This window comes from Gavia stellata, chromosome 12 (assembly GCF_030936135.1).
Source record: "Gavia stellata isolate bGavSte3 chromosome 12, bGavSte3.hap2, whole genome shotgun sequence".
NCBI lineage: Eukaryota > Metazoa > Chordata > Aves > Gaviiformes > Gaviidae > Gavia > Gavia stellata.
The window spans coordinates 14,985,462-15,012,976 of NC_082605.1; the positions used below are offsets into that span (position 1 = coordinate 14,985,462).

The 27,515-nt window shown below is 41.9% G+C and overlaps 1 protein-coding gene across 3 annotated transcripts in view; it reads right to left on the minus strand.

Annotated features, from left to right (window-relative positions):
- ARIH2 (ariadne RBR E3 ubiquitin protein ligase 2) overlaps positions 1-27,515 on the minus strand; it is a 32,310-nt gene that overhangs the window by 3,110 nt on the left and 1,685 nt on the right. The window contains exons 1-10 of one of the 3 annotated variants that reach the window (XM_009813838.2): positions 24,738-25,034; positions 11,025-11,092; positions 9,269-9,332; positions 6,796-6,943; positions 5,967-6,088; positions 4,964-5,073; positions 3,809-3,926; positions 2,288-2,338; positions 2,167-2,188; positions 485-636 (exon numbers count right to left, since the gene is read on the minus strand). In XM_009813838.2, coding sequence (XP_009812140.1) covers positions 485-636; positions 2,167-2,188; positions 2,288-2,338; positions 3,809-3,926; positions 4,964-5,073; positions 5,967-6,088; positions 6,796-6,943; positions 9,269-9,332; positions 11,025-11,092; positions 24,738-24,986 — 1,104 coding nt within the window. In that variant the 5' untranslated portion in view covers positions 24,987-25,034. Of the gene's footprint in view, positions 1-484; positions 637-2,166; positions 2,189-2,287; positions 2,339-3,808; positions 3,927-4,963; positions 5,074-5,966; positions 6,089-6,795; positions 6,944-9,268; positions 9,333-11,024; positions 11,093-24,737; positions 25,035-27,515 lie in introns of those variants that run through there. The other 2 variants (XM_059823052.1, XM_059823053.1) reach the window with 2 other exon arrangements.

Genomic DNA, 27,515 nt, shown 5'->3' on the forward strand with positions numbered 1-27,515 from the left:
AGCCTGCTGTGTGGACAGAGATGCTCTGACTGCAACTTTTAAAAGTGTGATTACATGAAACTTTAGGAAAACTTTGCTACAGCCAATGGGGCTTTGAACACGGCACTGTTTCTTTAGTCTTTCTCTCTATAAAGACATACTGCAAGGAACCGAAATTCCCCAATCCTGGAAGGAAATGACTGGAGCAATATCTACTGCAGCAGCATTCAGCCTGCAGGAAAATGTTACAGTGGCACACAGGTAATACTGATTTTCTCTAGCACAAGGAAATATAGGAGCAACTAGGATTTGTTTTGGGTACGACATTACTGGTTTGGATGGGACTCACAGGGCAGGATTTTGAGTGAAAAACAACAGGGCCTGAAAATTCTGCACAGATTCTCTTTGGGCAGTTTCTTGCATGGAGATTGCTGGCAATGACCTTTGCACCAGGCAGGGAGCATTAAAAGGCTACAGCAGCTCTGGCCAAGGAGATGTCTCCTACCCTCTCAAAATAGAACAAGTACTTCTTAAGGGCCTCCCTGGCCTGTGCTTGCTGACTCTGGTTTACAATATCAGGATTCTCTTTGTACCGACTGCATTCGTAGTACTCGCTGCCGTGAGTCTTCCAGTCTCCCAGACACATCCAGCAGAAGTCTGCAGAAAACAGTGAAAAACCCACTGTGATGCACAGAAAAAAACCTTTGAGAAAGAAAAGCTTCAGGAGACACAGCCCATCTGTTTTCAGATACTTCTGCTAAGCCAAGAAACATATACATTTTGTATCATCTTGCATAACGGAACACAATAGTGAGCCAAAAATACCAGCCTGTCTTGAAGATTTTCATTGTACAGCCTCCTGTGCAACTATGGAAAGTAAATCCTGAAGTGCTGCATCCTGTACACCAAGACCAACGGGCAGAACTGTACTTGTGCTCTGCACAGGCTGTCACTCTAGATTAAAGAAGAGGCAGGCTGCAGTCTTATTTGTGAGTTGCATCCTCCCCACCACTGGCACACTGCCCCATGCGGACCTCTGTCTGAATAAAATATGAACAATCAAATCCAAAAGTGAACTACATCATGCAAAAGAAAGTCTGCCCTCAGTTCTCTTGAAGAGGGAACTACCCAGGTAACTTCAGGTATCAGTGGTTTCTGACACTTCAGGTTAGGAGCCACTGAATTGGGAAGAAAGTGGAGGAAAGAGAGCAATAGCAAAACCCGTGTGACAGTTTCCTGATTTCGGAGCGAGGCTGTGAGTGTTCTACTGGGAAAGAAAAAAGATGGAGATTAAGTTGCTACAATAGGAATCACTTCTGGGTTACTCATAATAAGAGACTGAAATTTGTATTTCCAGAGTTCACCAGTCTTCTTGAGTGCTAGTCAACATGGTACCTCGGCACTTGCCTGCTCACCCTTGTCACAGAGCTCCATCAAAGCACGTCCAGTGCTGCTGAGGACCCCAAAGCAAAGGAAATGAGAGAGGACAGCAATCTTTAATCATCTTCCAAATAAGGTTCTGATATTATAATAGTTCCTAGTGGCACACTTAAATTAGAGGGGTGAATACAAACTATCTCTCTCCAAGGTGATAGAAATTAATTCTGCCATGAAAAGGTAAGTGCAAGAACAGGCTGTACTTTCGTAGGGCCACACAATGGACCAAAGACACTCAGGCTGCTAATTGCACAGGGGTGGACTGAGAAGTCCAACAGATAACGTTATGCAGAACAATTCACAGCTCCTGCAGTTTCATCTGGGTTGAAAGCTCATTATTTCCATCCCTAAGCAGAAGGACTTAAGCTGATCTGAGTAAATGGCTCAGTTCTGCCAGTATTTTCAGCTGATGACAAATACAATTACATGAAAGCATTTAATACTCTCCTCTGAGATGGATTCCACTGTTAATATTACGGCAGAGATGGAGACTTCAGTATACAATGGAGATGTCAGGAAGAGGAAGCCAAACCAGCACTGAATCAGAACCCAGATGAGATCACAGCCAGTGGGAAAAAAAAAAAATAAAGCTATCACACACAAGTCCGCAATTAATATCCTGTTCACCTTTTACTAGGGGGAAAAATATTCCAGTCAATGTTCACAATTTGTCTTCATATCACAAAAAAAAAAAGAGAACATCACCGCTAACAAACGCTGCAGAGAAAACTGCTTCCAAATCCTACTTACCGTGCTTGCATTTGGAGCATTGCTGTAAAAGAAGAGACAGGAGGCACTGGTTAGTGGAAAGTGGGGAAAAAAAATTCTGCTTAGAACAAGGAAGGTCTGACGTGTTCAGGGAATTGCTCACCATGTGATTGCAGCCTCCATTCTTTTCAATACAGATATTGCACTTGGGACACTGGGGAAACAGAAGCATTTGTTAGATCCAACTCTGTCTCTAGCAGCCTTTTGGAGAATGACAACACTTGCATGATTATTCCCCTCCTGCTTTTTTTCTTTTTTAAACTATGTATATGCATATATAAGAATATTAACATATATACACCCTGCCTCCCACCAATTCCTGACAGCTCCGTTTAAGAAGGAGACAGAAAGGCAAAGCCAGGGAAGTTACACTGCAGCACTGGACTACTTGCTCAAGAAAACAACTTTGCTGTTGTTACTCCTTGTAAAACAGAAGGTCTCACTGAGTTACCATTTAGCAGTCACTCAGGCATAGGGACACAGTTAGTTCACATATGATAGTTGCTTCCACAGCTACTTAGAGTACTAGATAATCAGCACTATATCCTGCCTTCAGCAGCCATTAACAGATGACAACTTAGCTAGCTGCAGAGAATCTGGCTCACCACAGTAAGAGCTGCACACTTCTTTGCTCCACTGATGCCCTGGAGTGTCAAGTTCAGTTATGTTTTTTGGGCTGCATAGGTACAAAGGAGTAACTGAGTTTTGCTGCTTTTAATAAATTTTAATGGCAGGCAAAATGTATGCCAGGACAATGTTCAATATAACAGAACCTTATTTCTACAAAAGAACATAGCAGAAACAATGCCATCACATGGTGACACCTTCTCCAGAAAAAGAAGGGAATTTAAGATCTCTAGTCTAAGTACCCACTTCCCTAACACAACTGAAGCTTGCAGCTAATTAGCACTACCACAATTGTCATTGGCTGTGGTAGAACAAATGCCAGCTAAGAACTGTTTTGAAGTCAGGCCACAAAATCCCCAAAAGACATTAGAAGTTCCAATCTGCAGACAGCTAGAGGATAAAGGTAATATATACATATAACTTTTAAAAACAATTCTATAGGTAGACTAGAGTGCACAATATGTAATACTATTTCTTTTTCTTGGGTCTAAATCTACTAGAAGTACTTCAGTATCTAATTTACAGACTTCATCTGCCCCATTTTTCTGTCCTTGCCAAATCAAGACTTTATCTCCCCCACCTTCCAGTTCACAGTACTCCACACAGTTGTTCAGGTTTAAACACCACTAGTGCCTTATTTGGTACTGACTCCGTACTTACTACCCTCTCTCCTTCCATTTTAAATATATCTCCACTGATCATTTCAAAGGAGCCACAATTCTTTTGCCTGTGGGAGGGCAGCACACCTGGCTGCCAAAGACATTCACACCAGGTCTGGAATAAGGCACACCAGGTCCTTACTGCAGGAGGGCAGCTGGACTTCCCGCAAAAAGCATTCCCAAGGCATTCAGTTGTGTTCTATCACAGGCCCTAGGGAGCTGTGAGAATTTGCAGTCTGTGAAAAAGCAGCATACAATGCTACGTATGTATAGAATCATATCTTGCTTCCCAGGCAGGACTAGAGGACAAGAAAAAACATGCAGGTGCTTGTCCTTACATCTTTAGTGTGAGCACTGATGTAGTTGGCTGTTTCGGAATCATCTGCACACTTGGTGAGCCATTTCCGAATGGTAGCACAGTCTGTGGGTGCGTGGTACATCTGCCGACACTTAAAGCTTAATAAGGGGGGGAAACAAAAAAATAAGACATATCAATTTCTAAGGAAGTGACTCAAAAATTGAGGTTTTCCTGATGACCAAAATCTGGGCGGCCAAGCAAGGGTAAGGGATGCAAATGCACTTGTGTATTACTAGAGTGCAAAGACCAAGGCTGAACTCCAATAAACTCCCACCCTCTTGTGCAGAAGCCAGAGTCAGGATGAGAGTGAACTGAGGCCTTCTCTAACAAATCGTATGTTTGCAGGCTGACACATCCCTCCCTAGAGCCTACCTATGTCTGCTCTAACATGACTGCAGAGGCCTGGGGCATACCAGTGGCTTTACAAGTAGCCTGACTCCAGTGGCAGATATCAGGCACCTGCATTAGCATGACCTGACCAGCCTCAGGTGAGTAAGGTCCATTTGCATGAGATACCAGTAAGCTGGGTCTCTAAACCAGTTGTATTGTGCTCCACAGACATTCTCAATAGCAGTGATTCTGGAGACCCAGGAGCAGAAGACACTTTAGCAGCCCTGCAAGCTATCTTTTTTCTCTGGTCCCACGTACACTTGAAGTCAGACAAGGAACATTAGCATTCCTGTTCAGCAGAAATGTATTCTCGCATGAGCCTCAAAACACACCAGACACTCTGGGAGTCAAATGCTTGTAATAAACTTAAAAACTCAATACCAGCAGATAGCAGTGAGACCTCCACATCTATTATCAGAATCTCTATCAGTCACTATGTCTGTACCAAAAGTTGTAACCTAGCCAAAATACGAGAACAGTAGGTTTGTAACCCCTTCACTACTCAAGCCCTGCATTCCCTGGTTGTCAGAACACTCAACTCCCAAGGAGTTCAGGGAGCAAGGGGATGGCTGACCACCTGCAGAAGTCAGACCCCAAGTGTCCAATTACTCAAGCTAACTCAAGTTACAAACAACTCTAGCAAAGCATTTGAGATGTTTCTACACACTGAACCTGTTGGCAAGCAAATGGAGTAGCTCTGAGGACAGCACTTTCCCCGTGATTTTTAACCTTCTCTATTTCTTACCAGAAGACCTCATTGCAACGATTGCACTGCACTCGCCGGGCTTTTGGCTCTTGTACCTGTATGACCATAGGGCAATCTGCACCAGGACACAGCTGCAGCTGATAATGGCTCTGTGAACACACCAAGGTGGTAAGATCAGCAGTAGGTGCAGAAGAGCATTATCTATTCAAGTTTGACCACTCCTATCCTCAAAACCATAAAAGTCAGTTATTTTCTTGTTGAAAGAGTGAAAACTGTCACCAGGTCTTGGCTAACAGAGCAGATAAACCTCTTCCACATCAGGAAAGGGAGTATTAGTTAGTTACAGCTTCTCTAGAACAGGGAATTCAAATAGAGGGTTACAGACCAAGTAAGCACAGCAACACAACCGTAAGTCCTCACCAAAACACCGAACAAACAATTTTACCATTTAAGCTCTTTCCCCATCCTTTCCTCATGCCCCAGAATGTACTCAGCTGCTCTCCTGTGTGTCTCTTTCCCAAAGGGTCTCTTATTTAAGAGAGGTGACACCACTCTTTCATGCTGCTTTGCTGCTTCTTGAGTGTTCCCAGTCTGTTCCCAGTTACCAGAATACTTCTGCACATTTAAACTTAACAATTGCTGCTTGAATTTCAAAACCCCTCATATAAAATGTTATTTAGCAAGCCAATTCAGCTGGGCTACACTAAGATGAGGGGCTTAATTTTCAGAACCTAAAATATCTATGCAAGAGCAAGAAGGACTTTAAAACTCCGACTGAAGCTTGAAGTTCTCAGCTGCAACATTCTGAGAATTCTGAAGCACCAGCCAAGGAGTTACTGGGTGACCTTACAGCAGAATTTACTTTGGCAACCTGCTAGAGCATTTTGTCAGTGAGGCTGTCCTACAGGAGCAGCCACATCATGTTTATTGGGACAATTTTGCTGCAGTTACTGCAGTTCTAATCAAAGATGCAAGACACTTCAAATGAAATTTCTGCAAGTCATTGGTGAATTGACCCAGGGTATTTTAAAACTGAAAATACCTCCACATAGTCCCTGAAGAGGTAGCGCCTGTATTTGTCTTTCAGCTCTTCACTAGGCAGCAATGGAAACACAAAGTCTTCTGGTGTCCGAAGTAGGCAGTCCTGAGCCATGCAGGAGACCCCTGAGAAGAGAAAGGAACATTTTAGCACAGTGCAACTTATACTAAGGAGTGAATGCACAGACAGCATTCAACACAGTTTCCTAGGTGCCATCTGTTGTGGCAAGAGGGACAACAACTGTGAAACAAATCTATCAGAGCTGCTGAAAAGCTGAAGCCCAACTGTCTTCAGCGAAAGATGACAGAGCGCATGTGCATCTAGGACCAGTAAGTGTTTCAACCAGTATTCAAAAGGTCAGATACTTAAAGTAGAAAATTGCATGTTACTGCCATGCCAGCATGAAAGACAGGCTAGGAAAAGCCCAAAGCAACTCTGGCAACTACTGGCTTCTACCCAACATAAAGGGAACAGATAAATGCATCCACAAGCACTCCAAGGGCAGTGCAACAATATGTCATGAGAGTTGCAAACTCAAAATGCAGCAGATTTGCAGCTTCTGACTTGTTACAGTCATGCTCTTGAGATCACAAGGGGAGAAAAGCAGCAAATGGATCTATGGACTTGCATGTTTTGTTAGGCAGGAGTAGCGCTCTCTGGTGGTATGCCAACACTAACCAGGGATTCAGGTAAGACCACTCGTTTGTCACAACTACTCATTCCATGCTCCATTTTCTCATTACTGAGATGTTTTAGACCAATTCAGCCAGTCACCATCAGAACGGCCAACATGGCAAATATAGGCCCAGTACAATATCCGCTTTGAACTCACCGACTCCAACACCATCCTTGACGAGCACTGTACAATGCTGCTCCCAACAGCTGCGACAGAACTGGTGCTGACAAGCCAGAGAGAGCAAGTTCTCCTTCCGGACAAACTGCATGCACACTGCGCAGTGATGGGAGGAATGTACCATTGCCTGGGAGAGAGACAAATCAGCATTACAGTGAAAGCATCCCAGCTGTCCCAGAGTTTCTTACCTCATCCACAGGCACCTGCATCACCTTCATTGTGACAATGGTCTCAGGTGAGCTCCAGGCCAGAACAGGTTCATAAGCAGCTGGTGTGTTGGGGTCCTGTGCTGCATTGCCCCAACAGTCAGTCCTTCTCATGAACCTCTTTAATCTCACGGAGCACAACAGATTGATAGTCACTGAACAGCTCCTGCCTCTAATCTAGTGCTACCCAGAACTCACCTTTACTTCCCTGGTTCTTACTCTCACCTTGTTTGAAAAATGAGGAAATACATCATTGTGTTAGTCCTTCCCTGAATTTACTGACATTCTTTGTTAGCTGAGTCAGACTCTATCACTGTTCCATAGGCCCTGGAGAGCAGCTATAGCTGGAAGCAGGCTTAGCAGCGCCCTTTTACTGGACAATGATTTTGGGTAAGAGGAGAGGCAACTGAAGGTGCAGCATGTAGAGTTTATACAGAGAGGAAAGGGAGTTCACAGACCATCATCTCACATCTCTTATCTTCTGCCTATGCTACATTTGGCAAAGCAGGCATCATCGCTTCAGCTGAAAAGGATTAGACTCCCTGTTTCAAGTCAGGCATAATTCTGCTATTGCTTCACCAAACCACTGGGAAGCAGCCTGGATCTCCCCTTGGGTAGCACAGAGCTAACCCCTAGACAGCAGGTCTAGCCTCCAACACACCTCGGCTCACCCTTGGGACCTGAAGAACTAGGTCTAGCACAGCATTATCAAAAGCAAGGCTCTACAAAGCTGTTAGCAGGAGTTTATGTTCCTATTTCTCCTTTCACAGAGAAGTCATATAATCACTTTTCATCTACTTAAACGTTTGCTACTCTTTGAGAAGCTTGTGCGAGACAGCTGTCAACTTCCATGCCTAGCTCTGCACGCCAAAGACGCAGAGCAGCAGCAGCATGATACACAGCCACATGACAAGCAGAGCTTGTTTTATAGCTTGACCACATGAAAAAGGAAATAATGCGACTTTGTTCTAAGAGGCCTCACTTATGGACCAGAACAAGGTTCACCCAGTCTGCAACTGTGTTGATTGCCTACATCAACTGCTCAACTTGAACAGCATGCGCACTACCTTTGCAAGCTCGCTACAGGGTCAGTTGCTCTACAGACACTCAGTATGAGCATCTGTCCCCAAAATATCATCATTCTGCATTAGGAGCTGAAGCACAGAGCAACTTGCCCTAGCACATACAAAAAGACTGTAATGAATTGCCTACCAAACCAAGTTTGTCAACACTTAAACTAACTTTTTAACTGTAATATCTTTCTTCCCAAAATGAAATCACCATTGCACTGGAGAGTACTTAAGTGACAGCTGATAGAAGATTCAGACAAATCTCAAAATACATGGACTAATTTGCACGTATGTCAAATAGCAAACTTTTTTCCTGGACTCTAGGCAGGTAATTTATTTTGAGTCCATGAAGCTTACTCCTGTCAGCTGTTTTAGCATTTTCACTCTCTGCTAGTTACAAGTCAGCTCAGATGCCAAATCAGGCTTTTAAAATCTCCCCTCCCCCTCATCCCAAAGACTGTTTCTCAGATGTAGTATTTTGTCACTCTAAATCTCACACATGGCAATGTGTTCCTGGGATAACTGTGGATTGTACCAAGACACGCACTGTGAATGAAACCTGTAAACATGCAACAGGAAGTTTCTATTTAAGGGGGGGGGAGTATCTAAAGACCTATGTAGCCCTGGCTGCAAAACAGCAGCTGTTGGTTCAAATATCACTTCTGACTGCCTCAGCTGCAACACCACTGGGAGATTTGGCTTAAGCATCCCTCAGCAAAGCAGTGCAGCAACCAGCCATCTCGGGGGGAAAAAAAAAAATGAAAAAAAAAATCTCTCTTCCAGCCACAGACAAGCTCTGTTCACTCTGTGCAGCCAGAGCTTCCCCTGAGAGTCTTTTACAGAGAGCGCAGAATTGGAAGAGGTAGCCAAACCCATGCACTCTGCTCCTTCCATTGTGTACCATCACTCATGTCAAAAAGATGAGCTTAATTTTCTTGAGGCAAGTAATTCTTGAACACTACCTGCAAGATAATAGCAAAGCTGCTATTTAAATATTAGACACCTCTTGAATGCTTTCTCATTTAAAAAGTAAACCCAGCACTGCGTTAGGCTGTTGGACCTGAGTTTGCAAAGGGTTAATATGGGACAGACTATGCTATTAGTAATGCAATCCTCTGATGAGGTGGGTCAGAGGTGTCTGCCAAGGCAACAGACCAAAATAGTTAGCATACTTACATGTTTGGATGAGGTGGGCTGAACTCGTGCTTCTACTAGCAATTGGGCAGCATTAGACTTGTGCCTGAAAAGGCAATTGAAGAATGATCAATGAATTTCTGAATACATTTTGCTATGTTAAATTGATCTTCTTGTCTGAATAAATAATAGGTTTTGTGCAAATGGTAGAGTAGGTTTCAACAAGGGAAGTGGAAACATGTCCTGGGTGAGGCGCCTTCACATAGTGAGCTGAACTCTCATAACCAGAGCTTTATGAGAGTTTCTCCAAAATCAGAAACAGGAACAATACTTTTCCCAGTAATGGATTAACATTTCCCTCATACTCCTTGATGAATATTTTTCTACAATTCTCTTCAAAAATAATTTTTCAGGGGGAGGAAGCTAAGATTTTCTATCCACACTTCTAGATCAGTCCTAAGCCACCACCCATAGTAACACACTCCAATGAGGCTCCTGTCTGTCTCCTGTTCTGGTTAGGTCTCTCTTTGACTCCAGTCTATTATCTAGTTGAGTATTGACTCTGTGACAGATTATCACCCCTTAGGCTTATGAAGCTGTCTATCAGCAGCCTTAGAATTAAACATGTTTTGCTATTTGTGATTTCCATTGCAGAGGAATGTTTACATCTCTATGAATTCAGAAATAGCAGCATCACTGTTGTGACCGTGCTGTAAATCCTCCCTCCCAACTAGCACTTTTTAGTTGTACTAGGGAGCTTTCATTTGATAATGTCACTTCGTACCAAGACAGAAATTTGAGGACCAGACCAACTGGAGAACAACTTGCAGTCATAGCTTTAGAAGTAAACCCTGCCCCAAAATTCCTCTGGTCTAAATGTCTTCAGTTAACCTGCAGAATTGCCCTGAGCTGCTATGCAGGAATCTCACCCTCCACCTTCCCCAGAGAAAAGCTTTCACAGGATGCATGGTAACCAACCAGCCAGTTGCCAAGATGCTGCAACAATATCCATACAAGAGATGCATTTCCCATATGTTCTCTGGCTGAAGTTGCTGGCTACAGGGCCAAAAATGGCATGGCAGAATGAGTCAGGCTGATGTGCTCTCTATTTTCAGACAATGTTCAGTTCTAAGCCAGTATTTTCTGGAGGGACTGCCAGACAGCAGTGCCTCCTGACACGCTTCCCGTATATGTTTGGGCAGAGTCCGAACCCTCCTTTTGAAATCAGCTGGAGGACTTTGTTACAGTGACATTGACTAAGCAACAAAGGGGCTGTACTTCTCAGTTATCTCACACCATCTTCTCCTGCTCTCCAAACGCTAGTCAGCTTGGGAAAAAACATTACTTATGTTCAGAAGGAGCAAAAACTTTAATGTGAATGTATTACTAAAGAATACATCAGTATAGGTTCAGTGCTCTTTATGATTTATGGCTCGTATGTTCAAAACGGAACATATGTTACCTTTATATTCATTAAAATAAACAAATATAGATATAGCAGCACACTCAATCTGTTATGTAGAAGTTTAAGCTAAATACAAGGTTCCCAGCATGACAATAATTCCTCAGACTGAAAGACATTCGCCACCACTACCCTCTCCCTGTTTACAAATTCCTTACAGGCAACGGAGCCTCAACAAAACAGTGTTGCTCTTCTGCTCCCTGGAATGGACAGTGTGGCCTGCTTTCAGATTCAAAGATGCTTGTCAAAAAGACACCTATGGACCACTCTGAGCATTCTTGCAAAGCAAGGGGGAAAAGCATTGAGCACAGAAGAGATAAGACTATTTACACTTACCTTTCCAAAATCTCTGAGATTTGCCAGTGGAAACTAACTAATACTAGCTTTGCAACAGCGTGGGATACCTAGGTGGAAAATAAACGAAGAAAAAAAAAAAAAAGTCAAGTTAGGCATATTTTGAGGCCACACCTCTGCTTAGGACTATGATCTTATAAGACTAATATATTGTACAAACTCAGTACAATAGCCCAGTGATACTAAATTCCCATTAAACTACTAGACGTAATTTTCACAGCCAATGCATCTGCAATACACAGGTTGGAATGAAGCATGGATGTACCCAAATTAACTCACGTACTTAGTCACAACAGCACAGACAGGAAGGAATCAAGAATTCACTGGATTAGCTTAACTGCACATGGAAGCCCCACATCCAGTCCTGACTGTGGTCACCACTTGAGAGGCCCAGACCAGACTGGGATCAGGGTCCTCGCTAAGTGTGCAAAGTAAGAACCACAGAGTAGACAGATACCACTGACTGAGTTGGAGAAGCAGTAACAAGCTGCAAACGCAGGCATGCTGTGACAGCAAAGGGTAGGGGGAAAAACCTAAACATTTTCCCAAGCATTCACTGTAGAGAAGAAAGTTATACGCTGGAGTGGAATAGGAAGATGGAAAGCTACTGTGACAGGGACTATTTCCATGCAGAGTTGCTTGCATTACGTGGACTCCTGGCAAGCACTAGCAGTCTGTGCTAGCCCAACTGCCATCTAGAACACTGCAACAGGACATTTAATGTCATGTTACAAGGGTACAAGCAAACAAGTTCTTTGCTACTATGTATTAGCTTATTTCAGAAGAAAACAGACTGGTCTGCTAGCACACAAAGCCTCACACCCACCAAGACCACAGGCATCTCCTGAGCTGCTGGACCTTCAACCTGCCTCTCGACCCCTTCATGCCTTTATCAGGCCCATGCACTTCAAACAAAGCAGGTCTCCTGCAAACAAGACACCTCTTCCAGGGGGATTCAGAAGGCTCATGACCCCTGCTTCCTCACTCCTCTCTGTGCTAGGAAGCACCTGGACAAGCCCAGTGGTCTGCACATTCTGCATTCAAACACCCTCTGATGTTAAAGGGCTCTACCTCCCGCGCACCAAGAGAAGCTATCACCATAGCACCTCTCTCTCTCTACTATACGTATAGAAAACACAACTCCTTCCATCCTAGCTGCAGGAAGAGCTCCTTTTTTTCCCTAGAGAAGCTGTCAGTCACAATCATCAGCTAAAAAGCCATAAGCCTTCTTGAATCCTGCTACAGGTGAATCACAGGAGCCGACGTACTGGTAATACAGATACACAGCAACCCCAACACAACCCTGGAAGGAAAACCAAGCAATGGTCGCTCCTTCTACAGAACAGACAGGCTGTGCACACCTAGGGGCAGTACATTCGTTACTCTTCTAAATCCACCCCCTTGAAGAGGTGCAGTTTCACAACACAACTGACCTATTCCTGCCACATGATACTGCCCCACTCCTGCACCGGCATTTGTCAGTGCTGGACGGTTGGTTCAGCGAGCTAAACCAGTGTAGCACCAATACACGATGAAGCCAGGGTTTTTAATTGGCTCTTATGCACCTCTATTTTCTGATTTGCCCACTTTGCTGGCCACTAAGAAATCGCAGTAATAAAAGAGTAATTTTCAATGTTCAAATAATCATTTTTCTAGAAGAACTGAAGCATTAGCTCATGCTGTGTAAGATCTGGTATGTCACCCTCCTTGACTTTACCAGCGATGTGACCCTCAGAAAACAAAGGCTGCCCAGGTGGCACTGCCCTCCCTCCCAACGCAAAAGCCTGTGATTAGATGGAGTGTGGCACACAGGGCTGCTGCTGACAACACAGTCTGCTCCAGTTTGCACAAATGAAGTGCCACCGCCAGCCTTGGATGGGTTGTTATCTTAAACCCCCAGCCTGGCAGACCCAGACAGACACCTTTGACTTGGCTGTACAAGGAAGATATCTGCATTTCGCATTTGTAAAACAAACAAGCATCAGGAATGTGGTCTCTACAAGACTGGCTTCCTGCAAATGCAAACCACGTGCTAATGAATCATTCTCTAACAGCAATGAAATTATTTCTCAGTAGCAGTAAGGAAGAACTACTATCTGACAAAAAAACCCAAACCACCAGACGTAAATGGGAAGTTCATCTGTACCATATGAAAATGAGTATTTTTCAGTTGGATTTTCAGAGCCTGAGGTGTAACATCTGTTGCAGCATCTCAACTCCATGAAGTTACTTGTTCGCAGGGGAGGAACCAAGTACATTCAAGAATGAAGATGTACAGAAAGAGAAATACAAATACTAGCATACACATTTCTGAAATCTAACAAACTACCCCAACAGAATCAAATGCTTTTGACAAATTATTTGTCAGGCAAAATGTGGAATTAATGCTCCAGAAAGATGCCAGATTAACAGATCTAGAAGAATAATAAAGCTTCTGTGACCATTCCTATCTTGCTCCAACTGTAAGCACTGATGGGGTCAGCTGCAGTGCTAATTTTATTACTTCCACCATAAAGGCACCCAAGAATAAAACCTTTTAAATTCATAAACCCAGGTTCATGACATGAGTCCACTTTCATAAAAGTCCTGAAGCAGAAAAGTTTTTGATACTACCTGATTGGAGTGCCTGTGATCTTGCAAAAAAGAAGTTCCAGAGTCAGCCAGTTGCAGCAACGTACGCACAGTCTGCTTGGCATGGAAGTACTACTTCTTACATGTTAAAGATAGACAACATTCAAACTGTAAGAAAGAGGGATGGGAGAGGAGCAGCTAACAGATGAGGCTGGGGCCATGCCTGCTGAGTGGAGTCTCGCCACATTACAATCTATATCCTACTCACCACCAGCAAGGCTGGTAATTCAGAAGGCAAACGTGAATACCATCAGGGTCAACACTACTGGAGAGATTCAAGAAAACAAGCAGGAGAAGAAAAGTAAGCGTTTAACAAAAGCCTGCTTCTATTGATTAGCAGCGCTCCTCAGCCTCTTCAATGACTGTACATTCACAATGACTAAATGATTGTACCAAGTCAGCCAGTTCTTCCACAATTAACACCCCAGAATAATTGAAGTATTTCTTTGTAAGCAGGAGCCAAAACATGCTGAACCCAGAAAAATACCACTGCAATCAGAAGTTTGGTGCATATGTACATAATTCATTACCTTACAGTAGTGGAGAAGCAAGGTACAGAAGCTGATACTGCTGACTGAACTACTCAGAAGACATCAATGCTCCCTCCGTACGCACGCACTGCAGCCTGGCAGCTTAGGAAATAAGCCTTGGTTGCTGTTCAGGCTCAGCGTCCAATACAGCATTTCCTGGACAGTCAGAAGTTTCACACAATGAAAGATCTCAAACTTACAAAACATTTCAGAAAGAGCTACGATTCAGCTCCCTATCAGTCATTGGGTGCCACAAGAATCTCAGGTTATTCAGGAACAATAATGTTTTGTCTCAGACACAAAACAAATAAAAAAAGATGCCTTTGATAAATTGTCAGCTTTGTTTAAACTTTCCTATTCTTGTTTCCGAATACTAAGACCCAAAAAAGATGGCGAGATAGCCCACTCGGTGTCTTGCTAGCAGCAGGTCATTTTAGTGAAATACTTCTACAGACCACAGTGCAGAAGCGAAGGCATATTCTAGATGCTGTACTTCTATTTTAGTTTTTGTCTGCAACTGATGAATTGTGCCAATGCTTCTACATAGCTTGACTTCTCTAGAACTCTTCTAGCTGTGATTAAATGTATTAAAGTTTAGAAGATGAAAGCTAAAAGCAGTAGTCATGCCAAAAAATTTCTTTCTTTCCTTCCCTCATTCTCATTTCCCCATTTTCTCACCATCAGCTTAAAACTTTAACATCAAAGATCAGCTCAGTCCAAATCTGAACCTGGAAAATTTCCGACTGAAGACCAGGCTTCTCTCTTCACAATGGGGTGGCAAAGCTGAAGAGACAGGATCTCATCCAATCTGCAGTTTCCAGTTTCACCTTACAACAGGAATTTGGTCACCTCAGAAACCTCTTCCAAACCTCCATCAGCTTAACTCTGACTTCCCAGTGATAGAAGGCTGCTGATGGCCAGAAACGGGCACCAAATGCTAATGTTTATCACTACACTGGAAAAGAGGCGCAGTGTGTATGCACACAGGAAGGGTGCCAAGAGGAAGCTGTTCTGCATAAGGGAAAGACTCTACAGGAGTTGTAAAAAACTCTGAAAAATTTACATAGTGCTGGACAAAATTAGATTCTGAAAGTAGAATAAAGTAGTAATGCCATCGCATTAAACACACGGCTATTCATTTTCTGGAAGAGAGCACAGTATTTTTTTTTCTTATTTCTATCTCCATTTATCTCCTGAGTTCTTTACTTTCCAAGATAAGCAAAATTCTCACGCTTCTGAAGTGTGAGAGACAGTCTGGCACTCTCTAAGACAAGACAGTAGCAAAAGAACTTGCAAAGAAGCTCTGCAGGTACCTTGCTGGGTTTGGAGAGTTCCAAGACAACTATGCCTCAACTTGCTTCCCTAGATAAGCTATGTTGTTTGAAGAACTGAAGTTTCATCTCTCTACAGCAGAAAATCTTTTCAACCATGCCACTTTGACAGTTGCTAATTCAGACAGAAATGTTTCCTAAAAGCTAAAAAACCACCATCTTTTGTAGAGCTTATATTCTACAGAAATTGCTCATGCATATTTATGTTGCATGCTTATCTCATGAGTTCATTTCACTTTTCTCCAAGGGATGGCCTATTTTTTGGAGGTGTGTTTCAATCCTCACTTTTGCAGAGGAATTTAAAACAAGAATCGTCATATCATTCTCAAAGAGATTCAAATCAGAATGAGTTGGAGATATGACCTGGTTGGAGCTAACACACCGTGGCTTTGCACCAAGCTGACAATTCCTGTTAGATTGGTGTTGCACTGAAATGTCTGGCCGAGATGAACACAAACCTGGCATAACAAAATGCAGCTTCCATTTCTTGTGTTTCCCCTAATCAAAGGTTTTTATACAAATAAGATTTAAGCAAATAGGATTAACACTGAGAAGCATTTCTTTTAATCCACAAATAGTTTTTGTTCATTCTGCAAGGAAAGGAAGAATTTGGGAAGATATTTTGTGTGTTGTATCAAAACTTCTAAAAACACACTCTTAAATTCTTTACAGCAGTAAAAACACACAGACCAAGAGCCTCTGACATTGTTGCTGTTGGTGAGCAATGATGGGCAAAATAGAGGACACTGAATTGACTTCTCAGTAGAGAACAGTAACACCTCAGAAAGAAATCGTATTTTGTATCAAATAATTTTGCTGAAGAAAAAAATACCCTCAGGCACACTTTACTTAACGATAGTGAGGTAAAGAAAGTGATCCATAAATGGAAAAAATACTATTTTACACTCATTGCTCATGTGGAAAGTAGGTCTGACTCCCTCCATGCCCCACTGGAAAAAACTATCCCATTGCCCTGTTTTTACTGGAGGATTTCTCAGAAAACTTCAGAAATATTAAAAATTTAGAAATAAAAGGGCAACCAAAAACCTTTTTTTGGACCACATTTTCTTCTTTGCTTTAACCTACCCCTCTTTTAAGCAGACTTCCAATATGCAATCCTGTTAGAAAACTCATGAGGTTGCAGGGGCTTGAACTGTGATTAACATCACCTGCTATAAACACCCCAAGTGTTCAAAGTCTTGTGGCAAAGTCCTCCGTATCCGTTACAGGTTTCTGAGCTTTAGAAGGCTGTTTTCAAAACTGAACTCAAATTAATTTCACCTATCAGAAAAAAAAAAGTTACAACAAAATCAGATACCCTGCCTTTTTTTCTCGGTTCAGTCAAGCTTAAAAAAAAGTGAGAAAAAGCCTTCCATCTTTAGGTTTCACTCACAGTATTGCTTACAACTTGTCTGACAATTCAGCCCCTCTCCTGATGACAGAGTACAGGCTGTACCGGGGAAAGAAAGGCAATTTAGAGTCTGTAGCTGTAGTCTTGATACCATGGAAAGGTCTTGACAAAGAGCACTACACAAGCTCTGCTTCATCACAGGGTTTTAATCTGCACCTCATCACTCACCCTTCTGGCATGCAGAGACCTCATGTCAGTCTGCAAGATTAAAAGCATATTTAGGAGGCTGAGTGAAGTTTGGGAATGACAAATACTGCCAGTGTTATACGCATAGATTGTGAAGCCGTTGGTGCACAACCTAACTGGCCACATACTGAAGAAAGGGGATCTCGGGTTAAACTCTAACTCCTTCTCTGCAGTTACATATTGCTTTAATCCATCTGCTCTCCTACACAGGACAGCAACAATTTCAGCTGCAGCTGCCAACAAACAGGATCAGTAGGACTCAGCTAGGAAATCTCAACATACGTATTTCTCAAGCTGTTAGGCTATTCCTCCTGAGGAGATTCAGAAATAAATTAAAAAAGAAAAAAGAAAGAAAGAAAAAAAAAAAGACTTTAGCAAGATGGTATGCCAGAAGGCATTATTACAAAATAGCTATGAGATTCCTTCTTTGAAAGATTTAGAGCGAAAGAAATGCAGCAAGAAAGCTGTTAAGATGGCACATGGGTAAAAGATTGACATGAGACTCCCTAGCTGTACTCACTGTAGTTATTATTTCCATCCTAACGTAATGTCTGAGAGCATCAGCACCCAGCACACGCTGCACAGCGTTCCCCGCATGCTGCCAAAACCCCCAGCAACACACACCACTGCTGCACTCAGCTTAGCCCCTGCCTGGGTGCTTTCCTAGCAAAACACAGGACAAGTGGACAATTCCTTCTGGTTGACAGAAAGGAGGACGCGGAAGATGCACAGGGAGGAAGCGAAGGGCAGGTAATAACCTGAATCCACATGAGCATGACTGGTGGCTCAGGACACAGGGCAGTCAACTCGAACTGGAAAGCACTGGTGCATGCACACAGCCGCAGCAGCATGCACATGCAGAGCGCAGGGCTTAGGTGACTTTGCAGTGAGTAATCCCTGTTCAGTCCCAAATAACACAGTCCTTTACTTGACAATCCCAGCTTCTAAGGGCATTTTTCTTTTGTTATAAAAAGATGAAGAGGAGGAACATCTGCTTTGTAAAACAGTGTTTCACAGCACACAACATAGCTCATTTCTGCTGTGACATCCTTAATAGGCATGGCACACAAATTTGGCAATGCACTTCAGCTGTTTCATGCCACTCCTGTGATCATGTCATCCAGATGTAAGCTTGCAACATGAAACAGTTACTGAAAGACTGTTTCGGCATTTTTAATGACTTGTGTCTTGCCTCTACCTCCCACCAAGATCATACTCATCAACAGCTGCGAACAGAATTTTTTGCTCACTGCAGAGTCATACTGGCTGTAAGATACACTTAAGGCATGAATCACAAAGAAATGTGTGGGCTATAATCACCCTTCACATTTGTGGCTCATTTATCCAATCAAGTTGAGAATTTGGCAGTCCTGGGCAATAAGGAACAAAACTAATTTCTCTCCTCAAATGACTTCATGACCTTGTCACAAGGTTGCAAGGTCTGGGCTCCCCAGCCAGCTCTCTTATCTTGCTGACCAGAAGTCTATGAAAACTTACTATGCTTTAAAAAAAAAACAACAAAAACAAATGACTTTTAGGACCCAAAATAAAACACACACTGAAGACAGTTATGGACATATTCATGTCCTCTTGAGGTTTAACATACTATTAAAATACAGGCATTGTGAATCTGGTAGGCAACAATACAGCTTTAGTATAGCAGAACTTCCAGGATCTTCCCATTTGGGAACAAAAAGCAGGTAAAGGACAAAGGTACATCTCAAACGTATGTGCTCCTAAGTGTTACCGCTTCAGACTGGATGCCCCACATAATGTTGGCTTGATATTGAAACACAGAACATGGTACAGATATAAACCTGCATGTCCTGACTAATCTAGGGTTTACAGGCACTCTGAAACCGCGTGTTACCGCTACCAAACAGCACCATAGGGGTTCTGTGGAGAAATCAAATGTGCCTGTTGGGGTCTACCATTTATAATAAATTATATTTAAATATTTACTAACTGTTTACCAATATATACACTAATATTTACTACTGTTGGTTCTTATGGACATTAACTTTGAACATACATTTTTCAAACCCTGTTCTTATGTATGTACCTTTTAATATTTCAAGGGGCTTTAATACCTCTCCTGTACTTGAGGCACTTAGGTACAGCTAGTCTTTTATGACTGTCATTTTATGTTGCATATAACGTTCATGAAGTCATCATCATGGCATCAAAAAGGATGACTATGCAACACTGCAGGTTTGTTCAGATAAGCACCCCATGCCACATACTTGGTCGCAGTTTGCACGGCGATACGGGGAGGCACATGCGCCAGTGTCCTGGCATCTGGCTCTTTACGGACTTTTTGTGATCGCATTGAACAGGCACTCTGCGAGCGCCAACTCCTTTGGGTAGAGCTGCTCATACAGGCTGCCAATCTCCACGCACATGACTCTCGATCTGCTGAAGATGGTATTTGAAAAGGACTGCTGCCAGTATTCACCAAGCAGCTCTACAAACTAACCGTTCTGTGTCAGCGCAATTTGAGTGTGTGGAACAGTTTCAGAGGGCTGTGTTTTTATGAGCAAATACTAATTTGGTTGCATTAAAAGATGTTGACATCAATAAGGTGAGCAAGAATATATGAAAAACTGGTTTGTCTCTGAAAGATCAGTAGTGATAACATGGATTAATCGATTCAGAACTATGTAATGACATCATATACTTTTTGCATCTACCAAGTTTTATTCTTCAAGGGACAGGGCTTAAAAAAAAAAACACATCGCAAGCTGTTATTTCAAGGAGCAAGGGAAGTAAGCTTTTTGCTGTCTGGTAAATATTAGCAGATTACTCACATTAGCGAACTGAAAATTATAAGTTCTCCAGTTGTACAATTCCTTTGGTTTTAGTGGAAAGACTACATCAGTATCAATTGCCTGTAAAATGACACTACTATCTTTCCTTGTTACCTCATATATGCAGAAATATCTTAGCTTCCTCATAACTGACAATCAGCTTCTAAAAAGCCCTGAAGTCAAGGTAACATTTTTTCATAAATTGTAATTACAATTGTTTTATCTGGTGGTTTATATCACCAGTTAAAAAAAAATTGGTAAAAACTAGAAAGATCCATCTCATCACTGAAACAGAGAAACTACTGCCAGTTATTTGGATCATCACAGATATTCCAGACTTGTACGGAGAACCTCAGCAGAGCCAGGAAGTGTCATTCACAAACAAAAACAATATGACATCATCACACACTTAATTGCTTGCCAGTGACAGGGTCAACTTTGTTTGTACAACTGTTGAGTATCATACTGTTTGTATGCATGTACTGATACTGCCACTCCAGGACCCACATTCACTCAATGATGATTGACAGAGTTATTTTGAAAACAAACTTATTACTATACAATTTTAATTCATTATTTTTGAAAGATACTGGATTTTATAACTATATCTACTTTTTAAAAAGAACTGTTGCAAATTCCTTTGCTGGTCTGCAGACAATACATGCCATTCTGCTTTCAAGAATATGGTCCTTAACAAGTGTTGACTGTTGGTCAAGTGACCTTTTGAGGAATTGAAAGTGATCTGCTTCAATTCACAGGCCTTTTGGTCAGAAAATTAGAGTTTTGGATATTAGTTTGAGATTTTCTTCTGGCATGTTTCAACAGAGATAGCTTGTCCTAATTTTAGTCAGGGTATTAACTGAACCCTCCACAAACAGACCTCCCGATAAACAGTACTAACCAAGGAGCAAACATTTCCTCTTCTTTTTCTTGGAAAGCAAGGATCTACTCACAGTTCTTACTAAAACCAAATTGACGAGAAACTTTCAGAGTACTACTTAAGAAGTCCCTCTAGCTTCCGTATGGTTCTGGGATAACCACCACTGTAGTTGCAGGCCTGCCACACAGCACAGCTAGTTGTAACTACTGCTACCTTGTTTGTACTATTTTTTCTATTCAGAATTCCCCACCTGATAACAAGCAAGTCAGAAGAATTCAAGGTAAAAGTTTCCTATGACAGTAAGAGATACAAGGGCATACATCTACCTACATACTGGGTTTCATGCTTTTATCAGACTTAAGATTTTAAGTGATTTTTGTCTCTAATTGGGGTAGATAAAAAAACCAAGCGTTTTGTTAAAGAGACTGTCTCCTTCGATGTTGCATTCAAACTTTTGAACACATGCAGGGTGCTCACACCTGACCCGAAGTTAGCCAGCCAATACAAGGTTTGTTCAGTTGTCTGTTTAGCTTCAGCAGGAGTAAGAACAAAGTCAGCTGTAACTCATGGGGAATGAAAAAAGGTAGCCAAGAGGGTTTCCAAGGAAGACCAACTTTACCTCAACGCTTTTAAGAAAATAAGAATTCAACAATCAGCCTGAAATAGCTGAACAAAACAGCTTAAAAAACAAATGTTGAGGGTTAATGAGCAGAGCAAATGATATACTATTTATTTAGATTGTTATTAGCTAATAACAGTACAGACTGCAAGTATGAATACCCGTTTCTGGTCTTAAAAGTGTGTAGACAACATGACACAGAGGAAGAAAACCCATGCTCAATACCCTCCCCCACCAATTTAACCTTCAGAAAGTGCATCACCTTATGACAATATACAGCAGCAGAACATTCAAACACGGCTTTGAGCCCATTTATTGCATTCATTTTTTCTTTGCTTTAGGGAATTGTATTAGTCTATTCATTTCTTGTAACAGCAAATTGCTCAGATACCATGTCATGCAATGCCTTCAACATTGTACCTCCTGAAGACAGTCTTTAATTTACCTTCATCTTTCCCTGTCAGGGGCAACCACTCTGCCTTAAATACAAGCTAATGCTGAAAAGCACTATGTAACCACTAGCTACTACAAGGTAAAGGAGACGAAATCAACAAAATGAACCAGCATGCTCCAAAAGAACAATCACAACCATCCACAAAATAGCCAAGATATTATGAAAGGTAATCTTCAAAAGAAAGAAAAAATTTTTAGAGCTCAAGCAAATTAGAGGAAAGAAGGTAATATAGTTCTTACAAAAGTCTGCCCCTGTTTACTCATATTCATTAAGTCTATGGAAGATAATGATAACAAATAGTTCAACGTGTTATATTCAATTTCCTTCGTCTCTGTGCTTGCTAATTCAACACAAATTCTTTCCACTCCAGTTTGTCTCAGAAAACTAACAAAATTACAAGTTTCCTTGGGGGAAGAGCAGGGAAGGAAGAAACAGGGTTGCTGAAGTATTGTAAGAAAGGATGCCAGGAAAAAAAAGCACATGCTGCAGATACACAACAGACTTCCAAGAAAAATGCAATTCTTGCACCACCGTTGCTAGCAAACAGAGAGTTAGTGTGGCACTTCAAGAGCTAAAGACTTAGTGTGTGGCTTACAAGATCACAGTTTCTCAGGTTTCTACCCAAATTTATTTTTATCTTCACATCCACAAACCAAAATGTATAGCACTTCATTTTTAAGCAAATATGCAGGCACATTCTTGATATGAAAGGAATCTAAAAATGTTCTTTCTTTGGGTCATATTTGGAGCAAGATTCAAGCTAGAGGTTGGTATTATCTGGTCAACTATAATATTTGCTCAATGAGATCTTCAGAATTCTTGGAAAATTTATTTTAACTTTGAAAGCCTGATTTTAAAGACTAAATAAAGTACGGCTTTTGTTAATTTAATTCAAGAGAATAATATGGCAGGGGTCATCTTTTTGAAGCGTGCTCCATTTGAAGGCAAACAGTAAGCAGCAGAAAAGCCATTCTAAATCTTTACTCAATCACTAAGAACCAAGAGCAACTGGCAGCTGAATCAAAAGTGCTGACCAACTATTCTCATTTGTTCTTTTCTTTTGCCTCCCTTTTCTGACAAACTGTAGAGAACAGCAGGCATTCAGAGCTCGAACTGCACATTTTGAAGAAATCAGACATGAGTTTGACAGTCAAGAAAGAGTAAAACTTAATTTTCTGAGGTGGTGAATGCTAGGAACAAGCACAACATGGCAAAATCAGCTAGAGATGCAGCAAAAAGTATGGGTGCACTTTAGAGTCTGTTGTTTATAGGCTTCATAGTCCTCAGGCTTTATGGTTATGCTATTCCTGTAGGACACTCTGATGTGCAAATAAGGATGAAGAGATATCTCATTTTTCAAAATCAGGTTTGATTCAGACCAAATTAATAGGAATCTAAACCTATCCAACATGGATTTTTGTATGCTGCAGTCACCTGTCCTGCTTTCAGAGGTTGGTCCAGAGAACAACAAGCACTCGGAGACCTATTACAAAGTAGACACATTGGTAATTTCTACCCAGTGTCAACACCTAGAGCTTAGGAAACTGCTTTCCTCTGACCGGCACTGGGATCGAAGCATACTGATAAGGCAGAGAGGGAACCTCTTTTTATTACTTGTCTGCACTACAGTAATCAATTGCACAAAGAAAACTTCACAAAAGTCTTACTGAACATAATACCGTGGAGCTAACTTGGAGTGGGACTCTTCTGGGATGAGTTAGTCACTACAAAAGCTGGCAAGTTCATTGTACTTTAATGCTGTCACTGCAACAGCAGGGTTAATACCTGGCATGACAGCTGATCTGTCTTTTTGAAAGTCAATGATTATTCTCTCAGAACCAACAAAGAAAAGTGGTTTTGTTAGAATTACAGAGTTTTAGCATGTCTTCCTATCCATGTCAGTTACCTTCTCAAACACAGGTGTACCAATCTACACCATTTATGATTTGATTTGCTCCTTTTCTATATATCCTCTTTGCATTGTGTTAATGCAAAGAGTTATAACTCAGGAATTTTGGTCATGAAGCTCAGGTCTCTAAAACAAACTTGTAAGAATCAACATTCAGTAAGGAATATGCTGGCTTTGGCTGGGATAGAGTTAATTTTCTCCATAGTAGCTAGTATGCAGCTATGTTTTGGATTTGTGCTGAAAACAGTGCTGATACACAGGGATGTTTTAGTTACTGCTGAGCAGGGCTTACACAGAGTCAAGGCCTTTTCCGCTTCTCACACCACCCCACCAGCAAGTAGGCTGGGGGTGCACAAGAAGTTGGGAGAGGACACAGCCGGGACAGCTGACCCCAACTGACCAAAGGGTATTCCACACCATATGACGTCATGCTCAGCGATATAAAGCTCGGGGAAGAAGAAGGAAGGGGGGGATATTCGGAGTTACGGTGTTTGTCTTCCCAAGTAACCTTTATGCGTGATAGAGCCCTGCTTTCCTGGAGATGGCTGAACACCTGCCTGCCAATGCGAAGTAGTGAATGAATTCCTTGGTTTGCTTTGCTTGCACGTGCAGCTTTTGCTTTACCTATTAAACTGTCTTTATCTCGAGCCATGAGTTTTCTCACTTTTATTCTTCCCCATCCCACTGGAGGGAGTGAGCGAGCGGCTGTGTGGTGCTTAGTTGTCAGCTGGGGTTAAACCACGACAAGGCCCCAGAACCAGTATGCAACAATTGTAAACCTTTGAGTCAGTTTTGAACCAGGGACCTTCAATAATGTTCCTCCAACCCCCCATAACAGTAGTATCACCACAGGTTTTATTTCACTGTATGCTCAGCATTTGCTTTTTCAATCACAGACTTATTTTACACCTGTGTTAATTCAGAAACCTTTCCTCACCTTTAATGTGGCAGCCAAGCTGGCCATGTGTTCATTCAGAGTGCTCTCCGACTCCTTGTAAGTCAGGCAGGTGAACTGATATTCCTCTGGATCAAAGGCATCTGCTCCCTGCTGCTCCACGTCGTTAGCTACCCCATCATAATAATCCTCAATATCCCCAGGATCCTCATCCTCTTCCTCCTCCTCGCAATTAGGGTCATAATCCTCTTCATTGCTGTCAGAGCCCTGGCTGTTCATGTCCACGGACATCTTAATGCCCTGTCAAACTGCAGACCAGGAAAGCAATTGCAGCTTCTTTTTCTCCTCCGAACTTTATCGTTCTTTTGATTTCATCTGAGCTCTGTCTCCTAAGGGGGGAAAAACAATTTTTTCTGTTGCCTAAGAAATTGTAAGAGAGGCCATGTCAACATTATACAGGTAATCAAACAGCCAGGAAAGGACCAACCCAATGGCCCAGCTAAAGAAGACGCTGCTGTGCAGGTCGCTGGTTTGCATCCACCACAACTCTTGCACCTGCAAAGCCAAGGTTGCTCTTACAGGCGAGGTCTAAAAGCTCAGAGATTGCCTTGTTATATTGCATCCTAGCCCCCAGTGAGGGCCCCAAGACTTTTGACATTTGGAAAGTGGCTCCATAACCTTCACTACAGATCTTTTCAGAGATACAACTAGATTTATGACATCCAGTTTTTACCAACAGCCTGAAGTGCTGCAGAAAAGCATCATATCCGTTTCACCAACAGGAAAAAAACACAAACCCCTTAACTATGACCACAGTAGCTAGAAAGGCAACCTGTGATACCCTGCAGAAGTCCATACTGCTTCAGAACCACAGCCATTAAGCGGGACTTTGGAAAGTAAGACAAGCAAGTGGATCGCTCACATACACCCAATTTAACAGTCTTCAATACCATCTCAAAAGAAATGGTGAAATTAATTAATCCATTTAAGTAGGTTCTGCTGGATGTGATGTGGCTCGAGCTTTACATCTGAGGGGGGAAATAAAAGAAATTCTCTCATTTTATTACCTTCTCAATATACACTTATTACCTTCTGAATGTAGAAATTTATGCTCAAGTGTTGACAGCTGCTACTCAAGAAGAATCAGAACGGCCAATTTTTTTTTGGTTTTTTGTTAGATTCTCACTAGTATTGGAATATTCACATACTTGACTTTACTTATCAGAACTACAAACCTTCTGCCTGGGTAACTAAACCAGCATGAATTTGAGTTCTAAGAGGTTCAGTAGCAGAGCACGTATAAACCTTGAGCTATGGTCATCTCACATTTAGTCACAAATTTCCATTTAACCAAATAATTTTGTTTCAAGAGAGAATATATTAAATACAAAAGACTTAAAACAATGCTGCAACCAAATTTACATATAAAAATATATACATAAAATCAAAGCTATATTTTCCACCAACAGCTTGTATTGGGTTTCTTACACGTCTGCATTTTGCATTACTATGTTGTTAGCTCTGTTACTCAAATACATTCCCACAGTATCACAATTTGTAGCTCCTGGGGAAGCCATAATCAAGCTTTGAGAATCCTGACTTTAGAGCACAGAAAAATCTCAACCATAACTTTTCATTATTCTTCCTCAAGTCATTTGTTTTCTGTTTCCAATAACCTGACCAGGCAGCACAGAACAACCAGGAAGAGATGTGATGTACAATTAATTTGAGGGGCTGCAGTGATTTCAGCAGATACAAATCTTCAGTGAGAGAGGATGAAGGCTAGGAGCTAATTATATTATCCACTGAATTCTGGTCTCCATTCCTTTCATTTGCCTCTTGATTTCCTAGCTATCCACAACATAAGGAGCACACAAATATTTCACAGCCCTGCTTCCCATAGAACTTCAGTGGAGCAGAGGCACTGTCTCTCCATATTGGAAAGAGACAGATGTGAAATCTGATTTGACAGACACAAGGCAAACCTACGTTGTCTCTCCCTCCACCCTGCTTAGAGTTAATGATTCAGTTCTGGGCTTAACCTGTTATCGACACTGACCTCTTGCATAAAAGAAGTAATGGATCTTTACCTGTTAAACCTTATGTTAAAGGAATAACTTATTTGAGAATCTAAAACCACTGTGAGCATTCCTACAGAGATATCAATAGCCTAGTGTGCAACAGCTTTGTTCAGCCAACCTCAGAGCATCACAAAGCCCGAGCAAGGTTCACCAGTCAGGAAACTTCTCAAACTCACTCAGATCATCCCACACGCGAGACAGAAAAAAACCCCCAAAACACTGGGTCCATTTGCTATCTCAACACACAGTGAGTCTCGTCTAAGCAATAAGATGTTTTTAGATACCCAAGTAGAATAACGGGCCTACCTGGTACCTCAGCAGTTACATACCAGTCGCTGGGGAGGGGGCTCAGAAGAGTGCAGAGCCGTTTCTCTGTGCCACTAATACGCTTATTTGAACAAACAAAGGAAGCGTTTGCCCGGGCAAATGGGATATATCAAGCAGAAAACAGTCTGCAGACTGGATGACTTATGTTGTCTCCTGTCACAAATTCTTGGAAAGAGCTCACTTCCAGTGTAACCAAATGTCAGGCGGACATGTGCGAAGAAAGAGGAAGACTAAGGCACAAGCTCTGTGGACAAAGCAAAGCAGGGTACTAGGAAAATGAGGAACAGAACTCACCTCACCTAATGCTCAGTCTAATGCCCTCATGACCCAAAGACGAGCTCTCTGAATACAAACTAAGACAAGACAGAGCTAATACTTCATAACACTAGTTTTTGAGACAATAAAGATGTTA